The 19,342-nt window shown below is 40.0% G+C and overlaps 1 protein-coding gene across 1 annotated transcript; it reads left to right on the top strand.

Moving 5' to 3' along the window:
- The first annotated feature begins 175 nt into the window (after positions 1-175).
- Positions 176-11,923, top strand: LOC119743301 (blastula protease 10-like). Its single transcript, XM_038219704.1, has 12 exons — positions 176-259; positions 1,702-1,939; positions 4,914-5,049; positions 6,225-6,294; positions 6,949-7,152; positions 8,100-8,226; positions 9,369-9,488; positions 10,070-10,167; positions 10,623-10,744; positions 11,020-11,234; positions 11,455-11,567; positions 11,894-11,923. Exons 1-12 carry the CDS (start codon positions 176-178, stop codon positions 11,921-11,923), a joined length of 1,557 nt encoding a protein of 518 aa, XP_038075632.1.
- Positions 11,924-19,342: the final 7,419 nt, after the last annotated feature.

Genomic DNA, 19,342 nt, shown 5'->3' with positions numbered 1-19,342 from the left:
TCGATCGACAGGCGAGGATTAATTAGTTTCGCAATTAGTGTACTTATGTTTAATTACTTTAGTAAAACAATTGTTTACTTGGGTAGCAGAAAGGTATAAAAGCCACTCAAAATCGCAGTGCCACACTAGATTGGGACTTCGTATTTTAGGCACGATCTAATTTGCGATGCTAACCATGAAGTTGTGCGTTCTTCTTGGAGCGGTTCTGGCGGTCTGCCACTTGGTGGCTGGCCGTAGCAAAGACTACAGAATGGCGAAGGTAATTTTTGATACTTTTTTGGTTTAGAGTAGGCTATAGATTGACTTGAAGATACCTATTGTGGCTTTTTACTGGCTTGTGTATGATACTAAATATGACGGTAATTATCATGCGAGCTCCAGTGGCGTAGCCAGGATTCTCATCCGGGGGGGGGGGGGGGGGGGCGGGGGCGAGTGGGGGAGCTGAATGTTACAATGGAGGGGCGCCCAATTTCCTCCGTGCTGAAAGGTAGACAGGTTTTTTTCACCAGACACCCGCCCTCCGTAAAATAAAATAGGTGGGGGGGTGGACACTATGGCGCTGTTCAAAACCGATATCATGGTAAATGTCAGACAATAGTTAGCGCTATTATTTCCGCGGCACGTTCAAATAAACAGCCACTCGCGGAAAACATGGTTTTGATCGGGAGAGGGGGGGGTAGCGGATTTTTAGGGGGGGTAGGGGTGTGCCCCCCGGGTCCCTGGCAGCTACGCAGCTGGCGAGCTCCTTCATAATTGTTTTCGGTTGCAATAATGGGCAAGTTCGCGCAAGAACTATTGTTGACCAATGGTTAACCACACTTCGACTAAAGTTAGCCCGAACTCTGTCTAGTCGACGGTGGTTGACTACGGTAGTCGACTATTTAGAACCAGCCTACCGCGTCTGGTCGCGCAACAATTAAGCTGGTTATCAATAGCAATTTCCATAGCATAGTGCAGAGGGGACCAACTATCACCAAAAAGGGCGGAAAACGAAACTGTGAGCGCTAAATTTCATTTTCATTGCACAGTTTTTCCATGTTAGTTTACGATTATGACTTTTGTCACCATATTGTACAATAGTATTGGCGATTATGTAAGATGTCCTTAACTATACACATTCAAATAATTTGTGTAAATGAAGAGAAACAAGAGTTGAATAATTGTGCGACGGCAATTTTCTCGACGGTCGTTGACATGACAAGCAGTAGTTCCACTAGAGTCGTTCGCACTTTAACTTCAGTGCGCATGTGCTAGGTACGTCACGAACCAACCACTAGTTAACCATTGGTCCTTGCTTGAACTTGCCAAATGTTGATTGACTTCTTTGAAATTGTTTTTTATTAACACTCTTTGAAGCCGTTATTTAGATATGTTTTCAAATCGGTGCTTTTGAACAGTTAGGATCACAACTCGAAAGTGAACGATGGTATCATATCAGCTTTGCTTGAAAAGTCTTCATTCGTAAGCCTAATGTTTCGTATCCATTCAACAAATATTTTCCTGTCAAACAGTCGATTTCAAATAAAGAGTTTCCTTCAATCTTCTGCCATAGCTCAATGCGATGAATATTTTATCCACTCGCGAGCATCAAATGTGATAAATTGTAGATATGCATGCAGCACTGAAACATACCTATCTATAATTAGCCATTTTTATACGCGATCTTTAACATCATGTTTTTATTTTCTTGTTTTCTTTCAGGGAAAAGTTCTCCAAGAGCTCCACGGGACCGGGTCCGTTCGGCCCGAGCCGGCGGAGGAGATCGACGACACGGTGGGTGCGTTCCAGTCGGACATGCTACTGACTCCCAAACAGATGCAGGAAGTAATGGAGCTGATCGAAGAGGGCAAGTCTGGAGTCGACAAGCGGAAAGCCGTCGCCTACCTGAGCTACCGATGGCCACAGAACATGGTGCCTTATGAGTTTGATTCTTCCTCAGGTAGGCTACACAAAGACTCAGGGGTCGGATTTGACCCGGACCTGACAATTATTTTCATGGTCAAAATCGACACTTTCCGGGTCAAGATGACACTTTTGCCAAGGTTTCCGGGTCAGAATGACCCGGAAAATGTGACAAAGAGGTGTCATTTTGACCTGGGAAATTGTCAATTTTGGCCCTAACTTCGGGAAAATAGAACACTAGCCTTGACGAAGCCTGTCAAGCCAAGCTTTTTCCTTGAACAAACGGTCCGGCAGCCGTTTTCACGGCACGTTGTCATGGCACACGTACGCCGCTCCCAGGCCCAGCTGGCAAGCTCCGCATTGCCTGTGCGATACGCCCCAGACACAAATCCGCACTGCACACGGACATACAGTATAATACATGTATACAGTAACCATGCCGTGGGAGTCACACGGAAGACCGCCTCGACTGCGGCCGCGTAATGGTTACTGCATGGGATGTACTTAGTACGTACGTACGTAAGGGCCCTGTCACACTTCTGCGTATCCTAATTCCTTATGAGTTGCGCATTGACATTTTTTTCATACGCAGTCGTACGCACAATACGCACCTCATATGCATCTCTATCGTTTTGTGTAGGTTTTATGTACGCAGATATACGCATGGTACGGCCCAGTACGCAGGATAGTTTTGGGCATGCACAAAACTACGCTGCGTGCGCTGTTGCGCAGGTCATAAGTTATAGATACGCAGCGCATCGGTCCCGCATCGGTTGAGTGCGTTACGAGTGCGCTATGTGTTTGTGACGCACCCCGTCAGCATATGAGCCGCCTGTATACATAGCGTACTTGCAGCGCAGATGCAACGCACGCTGAACGGCGAGCGGCGGAAATGCGGCGGGAATACGCTCAGAAATGCGTCAAGCATGCGGACGGCATAAGTCGAGTGCGTCCGGAATACGCTCGGCATGCGCACTGCATACTGACCTATTCGAAGCCCGAACAATAATGTTGCGCACTGCATACGCAACTCATACGCATCTCATACGCAATGGATGCGCTGAATTCGTTACTTGTACGCTAGATGTGCGTCGCACATAAGTCAAAGTGATCAAAACATTTCGACGTTAATTGAGCGTACGGCTGCGTATTGAAATGTTTGATAAGGAACTCATAAGGAATTAAGAAACGCAAAGGTGTGACAGGGGCTTAAGTACTGTATACGTACGTACTGGCAAAGTGCGCGGCGTACGTGTGCCGTGACAAGTAGGGTAAAACGGCTGCCGGACCGTTTGTTCAGGGAAAAAGATTGGCTTGACAGCCTTGGTCAAGGCTAATAGAACACGGATTCTGGGTCAAACTGACATGGGACTTTTTAGGATCATTTAGGATCATTTGCATTTATCCCAAAAGTAACCTACCGAGTTATCATAAAAATAAACTTACTCGCATTAAAGATCGTACTGGTACTAAACACCCCGTGATTTTTTCCCGTCTGGCTTGCTGTTATTTAAAAGAAATTAACAAATAGGTGATTTCCAACGATTGGTCAACTAACCGATTTTTTTTTTAAATAAAGAGTGCTATTAACGAAAGCGTGTTTCGTATGCATAAGCTTGTGCATGGTTTTCTCAAAAATTGTAATATCCACTGAGCTGAAACTTGTTGGTTTTTGAACCTTCTCCTTTGGTTTTGAGTAGAGTTATTATTGAAGACGAATAAAATGCATGAAAAGTAAACGATCATCTATGCCTTTAAAGCTATAGTCCATTATTTGCAGCCATCCGAAAAAGTAACTGGCGTATTATTGTTGAAAAACATACTTGGTTGAAAGATAGTAAGTGGACTAAACTCCCTGTGAAATTAATCTTTCTGGCAAGCTATCATTTTGAAGTTATCAACGAAAGAAGGCCTTTCCAACGGTGAGTCTTAAGACGCACCGTAGGAAAATTTAAATTAGTAGTTCGTTTTGTTATTCGGCGCAGCGCGCGCAAGCATTGGCACGACGCACAGGCACGCGCGGTTACAATAATTCGTCGGATCAGTGCGCGACATCGCGTATAGCTGCAATTCAAAACAATTCAAAACTTTTGATTCAGCAATTTTTGATTTGAAATTGAGATCCTAGAATGCTGTTTTTCTCGGAATATACAGCTGAAGCTGAGCTGAAACTTCATCAGGTTAGTTGTTCAATATCCTTCATTAGATTTTGAACACTTTTGTTGCTTCAAACGAACAAAATGCACAAATACAAAATAATGATGGACTATATCTTTAAATGAGTTGGAAGTCGCCCGAGTTACTTTCACATGTTCAACCCGCTATTATTTAGTTTGGAAAGGTAAACACGACGTTTGAAAACAGAACCACCACAGAAACATGTCCTTTTACTTTGCAGGCCGTTAAAAATGTTCATGTTTACCACGTGCTCTCCGTATTCATAAGGATGTTAAACTGAGCATCAATAAAACACAGTTTTCAATACATCCCAGTCCGTCGGTTCGTTTTTGTTTTGTTCGTTTTTTCTGTCCTGTTCCGTTCTCTGTCTTTCGTGTACGATCAGATAATTGTTATTCTTGCATTGTATCGAATATCTTTCATATATTGATCTTTTGTATAATTACCTGAATGAACACTTTGCAATATGGAAATAATATGTTGAGATGAATTGAATTGACCGAAAGTTGATGTTTTTGCTAATAGTGAAAAAAAAGCTTTAAAATCCTACACACTTATATATATATATATATATATTATTTAAAAGACAAGGGGGTCCAACACCAAGTGCTGTTTGGGCCTTTTTATGTCTATAGCAGACCCCTTTTATCCACAAAGCAACATTAAAACATCAAGGGGTCCTTGGGTCTTTTTACAGAAACAACTTTGAGCTAAAAGAAGTAGTCTATAATTATGAATTGTGACTATACGCTTTTCCCTATATTTGTCCCAACACACTCAAACACTTTCTTCGTCTGAAAGTTTCCCCTTCTTTATCCCACGAATCCTTTCAGAGGCCGACCGAGACGCCATCATGGCAGGCATGAGTCTGTGGAGCGAAGAGTCTTGTGTTCAATTTGTCCCGTACTCGGCACAGGTTGCCTCAAGTCTGGGCCATGAGAATCGTATCCAGTTCTACAAAGGATCAGGGTCAGTAGTTACTTGATTTGCGGTGTCTTTTATAATATGTATAGCGACTTAGTTGAACATATTGCACAAACTGTGGTACAAATATTCTCTGTATGGCAAGGTGGAATCATTTGCAATCCCTACAACCCGAAAAATTACCTACTGTGATGTAATGACAGAAAGCTTTCTAAAAGTGAAGATAGGTCTGGTAATGATGTCATTGTGAAAAAAAAATGCCAAAATGTTGCAAAGTCATACTAGTTGTTTAAGAACAGGATTTTTTTTATCGAAATGATAATTGGAATGTCTGAAAGAATCTTTGACAATAAAAATTCGACTTTATTTTTCAGTCTCTACATTAGTAATGCTTTGAATTCAACTTCCGCTAAATTGGATTAACAATTTCAACAGGCAATATATTTCGATTGTATCTCGGGCAGTGTTGTAGTCGAGTCACCAACGTCAAGTCCGAGTCTCAGCTCACTCTTTGGTACCGGACATTTTTCTTGGCATGACACCAGGTCCTGGCGCTTGTCGTGCCGGCGCTAGGCGTGCGTGCGCGGCCCCTGGATACGATTTTCCGCGGCGCCTTGTTTTATCTATGGAGTAAAAAAGAATGCTATATACGTTCGTTGCACAAATACGGAACGTTGCGATTTTCTTTTGATGAAAATACGTGACTCAAGGCACGAGTCACCAAGCTCAAGTCCGGGTCATCATGGTCGAGTCCGACACGGAGTCCCAGTCATTTTCCAATTTGACTCGAGTCGAGTCCGAGTCACGAAAATTGTGACTCGAGTCCGACTTGAGTCCGAGTCCTGGACTTCGAGTCTTTACCTACAACACTGACTTCGGGCAAGGATTAAACTTATTCCTGGTAACTTTGAGTGAGTATAGACTAATATGGAAACACTCCTCATGAAGAGACATGATTGAAGATAGATTCAGGGCAACATATTTGTAACGATGAATGCGTAAAAAATCAGGTGTACAACTAATCTCTAAGAGAGAGAAATGACAGAAAGCGGGAACGCCATTGCTGCCGCGCGTTTGGCGCCCATCATTAAACTTTGCTCTACAACTTTTTTCCGCGTCATCAAATTGATCGATGGATAAAGTACTAACAAGCAAACTGGCCCATACAAACATAACTGATCCAATTATTGATTTCTCAATCACAATTTGTCTTTTACCAGCTGTTCATCTTATGTGGGCATGATCGGAGCAGGTGCACAGCAGGTTTCAATTGGAAACGGATGCACAGGAGTGAGTACAATATTCTATTTGTACAGCATCACAGGCACGGCGTCGCTGTACAATCACGATGGCCCCCAGTAATGGCGGAAGCATTGTACCAACTGTTCCATGATGATTACTATGAATAATAACCTTGCCAAATGCTTCAGTCATTACTAGCTATACAACTGTCATTACTAGGTGTACAGATTGCAGTAATCGGTTCATTTACATAATTATGCTATTCATTTTAATATTTGGGTACGGTTTTACTTTTACCAATTAAGAACACAACTTGTAAAGAATTATTTTTCTCTACATTTTATTCATAGACCTCATCCGTAGCACCGATGCTAGAGGGCAATGCCTTTGTTTTGCTGGTATATGAATGAGTGAACCTCTAGTGCATTCATTGATAAAGATTTAAAATAACAAAAGATGCACGTTAAGATGGCCACAACGCATAATGTCTATTGAAGATATAAGTCGCTATTAATTTCCTGAAATTAAATTGGAATCTATAATTGAAAGCCTCACGATCAGCGTTGTTTCCACAACGAGTTCTTCTACCGTTCTCAAAAACTAGAGCAAACAAGTCAGAATTTTGACAATTTGGTTTTAAGAATACAACAAAGTGGCTGGCATGGCTTTCATTGAAAACGTCTATTTTTTCAAACTCCGCAGGCAGGTACTATTGCCCACGAGATCGGGCATGCGCTCGGCTGGCATCACGAGCAATCCCGGCCGGACAGAGACGAGGCGGTCACTATCAACTATGACAACGTGCAGCCTGGCAGGGAGATCAACTTCGCCAAGTATTCCACTGCGCAGATCAGCACCCATGACGTGCCCTATGACATCAGCTCCATCATGCATTACGGCAGTGGGGTGAGTTATCATGCCCTGATGGGGTCAATTTCATGGAGCTGAATTTGTACAGAAAGTATCTTTAGCTTGAATGATTTTGTTAAATATAGGCCTACAGGTAAACCAGCCACCTTGTTTTGCATTTATGGTGACAGGTTCCCTAAATTAATTTGAGTATTAGGATCATTTGCATTTATCCCAAAAGTACCGAATTATTATCGTAAAGCTTACATGAATTAAGGTTGGTACTAAACACCCCATGAATTTTTCCGTCTGGCTTGCTGTCGTTTAGAGGAATTCTGAAATGTAGGTGATTTCCAACTATCAGTTGAAAATAAAGAGAGCTAAAGACTAATAGCGTTTCTTGATCGGAAATTTTGCATGATTTTTTCACTGTTTTCTCGACATTTCAATATGCACTGAGCTGAAACTTCGACAGGTTAGGTTTTGAACTTTCTTCTTTGGAAAGTGAGTTGTGTTATTGCTGGAAACGAACAAAATACATAGAACGCAATTGATCCTATGTCTTTAAGCATTAGTTTCTGCTTAGTGGCTCAAAACTGAGCCAAGATGCATCACTGCGCTAAATGTATAGCATACAACTGTCACAACAGCCTAAGGTGATGTTTCAATAATCAAGAAGTCGGCTTTTGTTCGCAATGGAATAGTATTTCGCAGGGACTTAATATATAAGTGATTACTTGAAATTGGAGGTTGATTTAATGCCTGGTTTCTACAAACAGTACATGTAGTTTTGTGTAGAAATAAACGGGGGAACTCAGCACTAGCCATTACAAAAGTTCTTCTTTTCGAACATTAGTGTTTGACGATGGTACTGGCGAAGGTCAACTTTTCTCTTTTTTTCATTTGTTACTTATGCATATATCGCGTCACCATAGTTTTTTGGGGGTATTGTCTATCATATTGGTCCTTGTTACTCTAAAAACAATTGTCGTTTAACTCCTCAGTATTTCAGCGCTAATGGGGAGCCTACTATCGTGGCTCTTGATCCTGTCGACCAATTCCTGATGGGAAACAGGGCCGACTTCAGTTTCTATGACATGAAACTGGCTAACATCATGTTTGGCTGTAGTGGTGAGTGTTTATACTGGTAATGATATGGATAATGTTCAATTGATAAAAATATGACATCAGACACAAGGACTGTTGAGCCACAATTTCAACTAACATGGTGGGCCTGCTTTGGGTGGATCCGGCAATCAGACTAGATGGGGCTAGACATTTAATCAGTATCCAGACACTTTTCCCGGTCACGGACAAAAAGAGATTTAAAAAAAAAATGGGAAGTTGGAACCATGGTACTGTAGCGCTCCGTACATAATGCGGAAGAGACTGAACAACTGACTTTAGGTGACGCCGTTTGCCAATGCGGGTATGGGGTAAAACGGGCCGAAGAGGAGTTTTTTTTAATTATTTTTGTATATTTATAATCTTTCAGCCATTGTCGATCCACTGCAGGATAAAGGCCTCAGCATATAGATCTCCAAATGTCTCTATTTTGTGCTTGATGGTACCAATTGACTTTCCTCGTATTATTGCAGCTCGTCTCCCCATCTTTTTTTTCTCTGGCGCCCTCTATTTCGTTTGTTCTCATACGGTGTCCAGTGATTGATTGTTGAACTCCAATGGTTATGTTTTTTTCTGTCCTTGTGGGTGATCTTTATCACACTTCTTTTCCATATTGTGTTCAGCTGCTGCTAGTTTTCTTTCCATTTTTTGAAGTAAGTGTCCAGGTTAAAGCTCCGTATGAAATAGCCGGGAGGTATTTTCTTTTCAGGCAAATTGGGAGGTTGCCTTTCATGATGGTGCTGTATCTTCCATAGGCTTGCCATCCAGCTTTGATTCTTCTTCGTATTTCGTTGTTTAAGAGATTCTTGATGAGGGGGTGGGGAGAGGCTAGGTACTGGCAGGGAAAGGCTTACACACTCGGCTTTCCTTTTCACCTTGCGATTAGCCAGCGGCAGCGGTTGATAGCAAAGATTATTGTAAGCACTATGCTAAAGCTACCTCTGCCTACTACTGCGCTAGTGGCAAGCTCTCCAAATGAATTGTGATAGTGGCACCAAACCCTGTTGCTTGTGACTTGACTTGTTATTGACTGGGATCTTGTCAAATGACTTGTGCTATGCCTGTATTTTACGCGATTAAAATCTGCCTGCAGGTTAAATCAGAATAATATTCATTTTAATGTTTATGTTCATTTTTGTCATCGACAGATCATTGTAACACCAATCTGCAATGCCAAAATGAGGGATACATCGGAAAGGACTGCACTTGTGTCTGCAAGCCTGGTTACAGCGGAACCCACTGTGAATCGTTCAATCCGGATAGCTTGGGTTAGTTACCTTTCACTTTGTGACCAGCTTATTGCAAATGAACATGTAAAAAAGTAAATTTCGGTTAATTGAAACGTTTAATCACCTTTTGGTACTAATGCCTTTTGTTGAGAGCTGTCACGTTTTCAAAACATGTGTCTTAACGTCGAATGGTTTACATGGTGAAGGTTTTCGGATATAGAAATAAGAAAAATGCTAACTGTTATGAAACAATGTTCAATGCGTATAAGATATAAAGGCATAATTGTGTTTTAGTATAGTTTATCAAGAATTCCGACCGGAGAAAAATGTCATTGTGCATCAGACTATCCCTAAAACCCTCCTTTGAGCAAAGTAACAATAGTTTTGCACACGTACAAAATCGGTTTGTATCTGGGATGGGCAAGCTAAGTTGTATTTCATGTACATTTGTTGTATTTATGAAGACACAGTGGGAAAACGATTAAAACTTAAAGCACATCAGTCAGCAACATTATACATGTACACGATGTATATCTTTAGAACATATATCTTCGCTTTGGGAAAACGTCGTGTAAAAAGTCCCGTTTTTCAACTATTTTATATATTGGTTTTTATTCCAGGATGCATCCGCAAGATGACTGCTTTAACTGGTACCCTGGAATCATCCGGATATCCGGCACAATATCAAAATAATGCGGTCTGCGCTTGGCAAATCATGGTACCTTAAACGATCGATTATTGCAAATACTTAATACATGTCCCTCGACAGCGAATTGTTTGAAGTAAACCGACTGTTTTGGGGTAACAGTATGTTATTAGACGGAACAGTGCAAAAGACACTTTGTACAATTCTATCAATGTTCAAAATACGATTTTTGGGCAGTATTTCGGAAGGTCATTCGACCACTTTTAAACGCGCTTTAAGAAACAATTTTTTGATTATAGTAATGAAATAAGATACTATATTTTTATTCGTTATACTCTCATGGGATCTCGTCACAAAACTAACTGCCACTCAACTACAAACAAGAACTGAAGAAGCTAGTTAAAGAGAGAAAAGGGATCTATTGATATTCAAACTCTTTCAAACCAAGAGTTAGTTTGCAACCTTTCTCGAAAAAAAGGAACACATATTTGAGGCACATGATTTGGATGTTTCGTTCTCTCTGTTAGGGTGGGGCAGGTTCCACCATCTCGCTATCTTTTGAAGCATTTAGTTTGGAGACTGATGCGACCTGTCGCTATGATAAGCTGACTGTACGCGCAGGCACTGACATCTCTACCGGCGGACAAGTGTGAGTGCATTTGAGTGTCTTTGATATAACATTAATGGACTTGATTGAGTAACTTGATTCAATAACTTGTACGTCAGTATTACGAGTTTTGGTATACTCTACCAAAGGCAAGGCAAACAAACCAAACATTTTGTTTTTCTTTCAAGCATAAACAGCCAAGCCCATCCGTGCTTTGATTAAGACGAGCCAAGCCAAGCTGAGCCAAGCCGAGCAAGAACAATTTTATAACGGTTGTGATTTTGTTTATTATTTAAAAACAAACTTTATTTTCACAGGTTCTGTGGTACCACCATCCCGCCAGAAATCGAGTCAGTCGGTAACCAGATGTTGGTGATTTTCTCCTCTGATAATATCATCACTGCGCCAGGATTCCAGGCCAACTACGTCATCCATGGCAACACCGTAGCAACCAATGCCCCGCCCCCTCCTTTTCCAGCCATAACCACCAAGCAACCAGCTGTGGCCACTACTCGTGCCCCTACAAATTGTGGTAAGAATTTTGTGTCTTTTCATTTTACTAAGATAAACAAACAACAGCATTAAATGACTAATAATATACTTAAACTATATACTACAAAAACTACATCTTCAACACAAATTATAAATTTATCAAATTTGGGGCAATCCAATTGTCTCAAGAACAATCTCTGGGATAAGTGCAGATGATTTGAACCTCCACGTTGCTTTCTGTGCCGATTGTATTTCCCAAGAGGTGATTCCTGGTACATGTGGAGGCACTTATGGCAATGCTGGCTGCATCGCGTCTCCGAACTATGGCGAAGGTACTTACAACAGCGATGAAGAGTGCATCTACAACATCGAGGTACGCCCTACGCCATTCAGGCGACTGTCTTCAACTTCAACTTTTCACTTGTTAACAAATATAGAAAGCTACTTTCTATGGCCGTCAAAAAAATACCTAAATTGCGTTGTGTGCGTTGTAACTATCTTGTACCACATACACCACTTACTGTATAACACTTACAAGATATGCATCTTGCGGGTAACGATGTACTGCCCATGCTCTTCAACGAGTTCCTTTTTTTTTCTCGAGTGGTTGGTTTTATTTAACAAACAAAAAACTTTGGGGATCTCCGACATCCTCTGAAAAAGACTTTTATTTTGAGTTTCTTTTGCGCACATAATCAGACGAGAACTAAATTACTGTCTGACCGCTAATAATTCGCAATTAGTTAAGACATTATTCCATAACTATATGTGGGCTGATTTTTCATTCAAAAATAAATAACGTTTGTATTTCTAGCAAAATAGCCACTTAAGAAAATCTACTTTTTGGGGTGAATCTCTAAAATATCGCGGACTGTACATCTCTAAATCCCCAATGTAATTCCAAGTTATACACAGACTTGCGATGAGACTTGTGCTTCACTTGGGATAACGACTCCCTTTAATTTAATCTCTGAATCCGCTCTGCGGTATAGGTGCCTTCTGATCAGCGTGTTGAGTTGAACTTGATGGATTTAGACATCGAGGAGCAGAGCTCCTGCGCCTGGGACAGGCTGGAGATCGACTTGGGAAGTGACTTCATCGGTACCTTGAAGTAAGAATGTGTGTCTGTCCGTCTGTCACTGACTTTTACAGCAAAACGTGGCCCCTGGTGGCGCTTTGTGCAAGGGGTATATGAATAGTTTAATAACCTTTCTTAAGGCTGGTTCAAATTTCACACGAATGCAAAGCAAAGTTAACGGCACGGGACATTCGGGGCGAAAATCGAAAGTTTAAATTTGCTGGTGATTTTGTTGGCGAATTCCATGCGTGAATACATGCTTCCGTTACGTCATAAGAATGAAACGGCCTTTGAACAGTTAATTTAGGCAAAACCTGAACAGATAATTCATTGCAAGTCTATAATTTCTGCTTTGTGGAATCCTGTAACAACATGTTTATGTTTTGTTAAAAGAAACTGTTAGCCAAAACATACTCTTTAATATATGCTCCTATAATAGCAAATTTCCGGCTGCCAACACATTTAATAACAACAATAACAATTTAGGTCTATTTGCACACATTCATGGTACAAGATACAGAGCTAAATAAACACAACTATATATTTATATTTTAAATTACAACTAAAAACAAAGAAATATAAAAATTAATTGACATAGATAGCAGAAATTATTTCGATGACATCAGTGCCATTAAAAATTCCACATTCAACAACGTCGTCTCTAACATCAATCATAATATCCCTAAGGACAGACACATTTGATTTCACATTTAAAGGTACGTTATTATTCCATGCTTTTCGGGAATCCTTCAGTTCAATACAATTTGACGTTCCGAGCTAAATTATCGATTTATTTTACTTTTTTGACAGGCTGTGTGGAAGCAATCGCCCAACCGGATCTATTGTTTCCATGACAAACAAGATGCAAATTCGCCTGATCAGTGACAGTTACGTCAACAAGAAAGGCTTTGCAGCTGCGTACAAGGCGGTCTCCATCTCTTAAAAGGCAGTCGTTTGGATGGACATCAAAAATGAGTATTAATTGGCTTATAATCGCGTAAAAGAAAAGTCGCAATTTCAATTTTGATTCTTGATTCCTATATTTATTGCTGCCTGTGCATCCATAGGCTAAAAATCTGTTTTTGACTTTCTTTTTATGAAATAGAAGAAAGTAGCAAGCTTACAAAATAATATCACTTGCGCTTTAGTCGAATATTGCCTTGCGTGATTAGTTGCCATTACCAATGATTTTGCTCAAAGATTAATGTTAAAAACTATTCGCTAGCAATAATGTAAAAAAAAAATCATATAATTATTCGTGTGAAAAAGCGGGATTATAAAACAACAACACACGACCGAGGTTCTAAATTTTAACCCCTTTTCTGAACACCTGTTTGTGTGCATGCGTAAAAGAAGCATCACAATATTGAAAGTATTTTTATCAATTAATTTAAGATAATCATTTCTCTTTCTGGATGAGTTTGTAATTGGCCGATGTAATTTACAACAATTATTGGGTGGTTAGATTGCAGGTTTATAACTTAAAATTTCACACTTTAGAAGAGATTTCGCGTTTTCTTAGTGAATCATGGCGCTGAGATCTCTTAACGAAAGTAAAGACAGGGAAATTTGCAGACGTCTCTTGGTTATTGACTATAAAACAAGGATGGAAAAAAGCCCGCCGAAGCTGCTATACCGCGCTTCTCTGTCATGACATCTCTTCAAAAATATTCAACAATGCGACTTTGGAGTCTCCTGTTTTACATGATTTATATGATTATAATAAGTTAAATAATGATTATCATTCTTTCAAAGTATTAAAAAAAGATAAGTCTCAAGCGTGAGATGCTTCAAGATTTCTCATCACGTGTTCTATTTAAAAAGAATTGAAGAAGAAAAGAAAAGCATGTGCAATAAAACATCAGGTATGGATATGCGTCAAACGTTTCGCATTGTCGTGTCGAATGCAATTCGTCCGATGCAGCAAAAGCGCCACAGGAGTAAGAGTTGGTGTCAAAGTACGTCGAATTTAATCAATCACAGAATATATACTCGCAGTTGCTCATACGGACAAAATGGCCGAAAGAATAAGGTACTATATGTATTCCCCCCCCCCCCCCCCATTTTTAACACTATGAGGGTCACCTTAGGAAGAAGCTTGGGTGTAAGCTTCAGCATCTAATAAAGTTTCATTTTGGGGAGGAGCTTTGTGAATTGGAACACGCCAACCTAATAACGAGCACATTTGATGCACTCAACTTTTCTGCATGAGCTATCTATTGGGGTTCATAATTATTACAAAATCTTTGACATGTATATATGGAAAAAGTGACATATATAAAGAAAAAATGCATAAACTAAGCCAAGGCGTCTCCTTTTATGGAGAATTCAGAGAAACAATGGATATTTGCCAAAAGTAATTTTTAAAATAAAATCCATTGCATGAAACCTTTCATATACCTTTACTGATATCATGCAGCGTAGGTCCCATACCTGCACGTACCCTACCCTTTGTCCAACATGTCTTATTTGTTCTGATACATCATATTTTAGATGAATAATAACTGAAATGTTCACGAACTGATGGCGCGATCAAACAAATTACTTATCAAACTATTTGTTATACTTTGTCCAATATTACGCACGCAATAATTATTTTTTTGTAATTATTTTATTCGCAAATCATCGGTTACTTTCCATTCAGATTCTTCAATCGGGCACAGTTAATCAATTCATTACAGAGAAATTAAACACCTCAGAATACTCTGAAAACAATAATACATTATTGGTTGGTATCTGTGGATCATGTACAATGCAATCAATGTAATAGATATTAATCTTAACTAAACCTCATGATTTCGCTTTAAAGCATGATCACACATACATTATCTTAAAGTTCTTGTGTATTGTCAGTTTTTTGTCTTTAATACCAAAATAGTACATCCTAGTAATGTTTTCATATCATTTGATTAAAGAAAAGACATACGAAAGGTTTGCTTCCCGAGAAGATCATATTTTTCGAAACATTGAGTTGGAAGAGTTTCTTCTCTGATCCACACAAGTTCCATAAATAATTTTGTTGCACCATGATTTCTTTTTAGAACTTGTGTAATTCGGAGAAGAACCTGTTCCAACTCAACGTTTCGAAAAATATGATCTACTCGGGAAGCAAACCTTTCGTATGTCCTTTTTAAAAATCAAATGACATGGTTCAACCGAAACACTGACTCTTATCACTGAGTATTATTTAGTAGCGCAATTCTGTGCCGGGGACTGGGGTGATGGGGAATGAGTAAATAAATAAAAAAAAATGCCCGGCCGTGGAAATACAACAAGTCGGGGGGGGGGGGGTTGCTTGCTGGACAGCACATGACAGTAGGGGGCGCTGTTCATGATACAGATGTACATCTTATGTATACTTTCGTCCCTTAACCTTACATCAAAACGCCGCATTTCAAGCTTTTGTACTTTTTCTCCCCTTTCAGTACTATTGAATACATTTTGGCTGTTGGGAAGTTCGAAAAATACCTCAAAATCCGCCTTTATTTTTGTTTCTCACCACGAAAAAGTGGGGGGGATCCAATAGCCCCCCCCCCCCCCCCGTTCAAAAAGTGGGGGATATATACCCCATCCCCTTCACGGGATTTACGCCCCTGGTATTATTGCAACTATGTATATTCAATTTCAGGGTAAATTTGGCTTACACTATACGACTTCAATAAGAGCCAAATATGAAATAGTCACGATCAGAATGGATACCAGCAGAAACAAGACAAACATTGCCTTGTCAAAGATGCGAGCTACCATCTGCCAGGTAATCCGCTCTTTGGGCCGATGACCGATGTAGGACAGACAGCGGATGTCTGGGACAGGTATGGGCTTGTCCGCTGTATGAAACAGTCGTAGGACGTAGACCAATACGCAGATTGAGGCACACGACTCCACCACCATGCAGAAGATGTACGTAGCTGTCAAAATTCAACAAGAAAAACAGTAATCAACCCCCACAAAGAAGGAAATATGGCTAGAATAACAAGCTATTTTGAATATTTTCAAAATGGTTGCCATTGCTTGTGTTTCTACCTATATTTGTTTCAAAGGACAAATCTGCGATGGCCCTATAGCCAAATATCTTTCTTATGACACACTCTGACTGTGTGCCAAATTCCATGCTTGTATCATCAAATGCACAGTCCCATCACCTATCTGCCGTGCTACATGTATGTCAGAGAGAAGATGGGAAATACTTATGATTCAGTTATTAAAAAGCCTTAAGACATAGCACCCACCCAGCTCCCTTGCTGACAATAAATTACCGAACTCCTGCTCCTAAATAAACTACAACCCGCGTCCGAATCACTTGTTTTTAACAGTTGCAACTATAAGTTGGCACATGCTGACAGAATAATGATCATAATTTGGAGAATTGTATGGGAGTCAAAAACATTAAAAACATCACCTTCATTTGAACCGAATTTCAGAATAACTAACCTATCTTAATCTGAAAATTAAACGTTTCTGTTTAGATTTAAGAAGCATTTAAACCTAGATAACAAAACTTGAATTCAAATTTGTTTGTACCCCACTCAATGGTACAGCTTCGATAGCACCACCACTTTGTTCAAAACTATGGCTGATATTAGGGTGTAAACCAATAAATAAAGGCAGCTTCTCAAGGTGTTTAAGAAATAATCTAATTAAAACTTGATTTATTTGGGGAAGGAGGAGGGTTCCAGACAGTTGCACCTTTTATTGCTACGAACCCTAAAGTGCAAGAGCCATAAAACTCTCTATTAGGAGGAAAATTTTATAATACAAATCGTAAAATGTTCCATGTAGAAAATTTGAGGCTTCTTTACTGCGCGTTTCGCATTCGTCTACATACTGTATTTTGATAAATGGGTACCCTCATTATGTGAACTACCTCAACACAAATTTTTAATATTCTTTATTTTGGGAGAGGGAGGGGTTATTCCCTTTAATCTTGTGCTTAATTCTGAACAAACCTTGTCTTGGATATTAAAATGTCTAAACATCACTGGTTCTCCCTGTTTAATTAAGGTCTCTGATCTTCCATTATACTTCACTGGAAAAAAACTTGTCACACTAAAGGATAAGGTAATTACGCACACTTGTACACAGTTTTTTGAAATTGTGTTAGGCCTTTCCATTAAATTTAAGGTTTAATTAGCGGTCTTCAATTTAGCTAGTTCCTTCCTTTAATGTACATGTAAATTCACTCAGCTGAGGCGATGCGAAACACGACACTGGCGGATCGGGGGAACTGTCCATGATAGTCCGATTTGAACAGCGCCCCCTATATGAAGATGGTGTCCAGTCCACTTCCCAGCTTTTCAATTTAGTGAAGGCGGGTGTCCAGGTCAGACGTCTAAAAGGAGGACCCCCCCCCCCCCCCGGGTAATTTCTAGATGCACTTGTGATTAACGAGGTGTCAAAATCAATTAGAACCAATTTTAAACGAGAGACATATTTTACACCTGTTTCTACGAATGTCACCAGCCGGGTGGGGTTTCCGATGCCTCGGTGCTTTCAGGCCTGTGTGCAGTTGACAGTCCATTATTAGAAAAAATTAAAAACAACGCGGAGAAACACTCGAGAACTAGAAAGCACTCAGAGATCGCAAACCTCCGTCAAGGCTAAACGATTCCCCGCCATATTGTCAGTAAACACCTAAAAGAAATACTCGCATATATGGTGAAGAATCCTTTCAAAAAATTCTGGATCCAGACTCAGATCCGGGATCACTTCCAAAATCTAATCGATTTGTACTTGTACCAAGGGCCACCCCTAAAAAAATCGTCATGCAATCCGTCCATAACTTTTTGAGTTATCTTGTGAAAACATAACCACCTTGGCGGACGACTAATTCAGCAAATAGTCAAGCTTGTATACCGCCCTCTACGGCAAGCCCACAACATCGTGCAACCTGCAAGCACTGTGTGCGGAGCAGGGTGACCGTTTTAGCCGATTTTAGGCTAACATTGACAGATTTTTTTTGTTAAAAAACGAGTTTGACAGAAAATTTGACAGAATCGATTTTTTGGGCAGATTTCTGGCAGAATTCAGCAAAAATGGTTATTTGACAGAAAAACACAGCAAATTTGAAAACAAAATGGTACATTTGTTTAAAAAAGCTTAAATCCTTTCAAACAAACCCTTGCATAATGGGATAGGTTGGCTGGTCTAGGTGCTGAGGTCAAGTCACTGGAACCAGACTTGGTCGTGAAACAACCGTGTTTAGCCTAAAATGTATGCAATTATTTCATAACATGTTTATGGGACTATAGATGGTTTATAATGTAATTTGCACCTTAATTTAGGCAACACTACAAATCTGCATGTGATTTTAAGTGTTTATAGTGTATTTCAAGTAATTCTGGTGAATTTGGCAGATTTTTGATCAATCTGACTGATTTTTTAAGTGCATTTAGCAGAATTTGGCCATGACCTTACGGTCACCCTGGTGCGGAGACCTCTTTCAGTGTTCACGTCTGCGTTATTTATCTTGCGGGACAGCTACTGTTTGAAACACCGCTCAATTAATTAGATTAGTGATTTCCTGCACTTCATCATGAACATGGCTCGTACGGGAATTAAACGTCTCCTCTTGAACCTGGCAACCATTCAACTGGCATGTGGAATAATAGGTGAGTTTGTCGTATTGTCGTTGAGTGGTGTGTGGAGGACAAAAATATTATCTTTGCAAACAACAATAGAGTGAGGGAAACGTTGGTGGAAAAACTGTGAACAAGGAAACGAAAGGGCTTGGCAAAGCGTAACTCACTGATATGCACTATTAATCATATATAGCTATCGAAAGGATTTTGAAGCAGGTCAATATTTCAGCAAAGTCCCATAAAGCTTGTGTAAATGGGAATCACTAAATAAGAAGTAAGAAGCAAAAAATGACATTATAAAAACCTAAAACGAGCCACTTAATTCAGAAGTGAAGACCTGTTTCCAACAATCAAGTTAGGATTGACTTTTAATTAGTTGAAAATAGTTATATAATATCGGATGGCTTTGAGGGGGATACTGTGCCGAGTGGAATGGAACATTTCATCTGTCACCGAATGAAATTATTCTTTCCATAGCACGAACGTGAAACA

This window comes from Patiria miniata, unplaced genomic scaffold, assembly GCF_015706575.1.
Source record: "Patiria miniata isolate m_02_andy unplaced genomic scaffold, ASM1570657v1 HiC_scaffold_6, whole genome shotgun sequence".
Taxonomy (NCBI): domain Eukaryota; kingdom Metazoa; phylum Echinodermata; class Asteroidea; order Valvatida; family Asterinidae; genus Patiria; species Patiria miniata.
This window is presented reverse-complemented; position numbering and strand designations above follow the sequence as displayed.

What these genes read in the sequence shown, in the direction of transcription:
- LOC119743301 (XM_038219704.1), top strand. Translation starts at nt 176, where the DNA reads ATGAAGTTGTGCGTTCTTCTTGGAGCGGTTCTGGCGGTCTGCCACTTG. An exon ending in TGAGTTTGATTCTTCCTCAG is followed by an intron (nt 1,940 to 4,913) that starts GTAGGCTACACA and finishes GAATCCTTTCAG; the next exon opens with AGGCCGACCGAGACGCCATC. An exon ending in GTTCAATCCGGATAGCTTGG is followed by an intron (nt 9,489 to 10,069) that starts GTTAGTTACCTT and finishes TTTTTATTCCAG; the next exon opens with GATGCATCCGCAAGATGACT.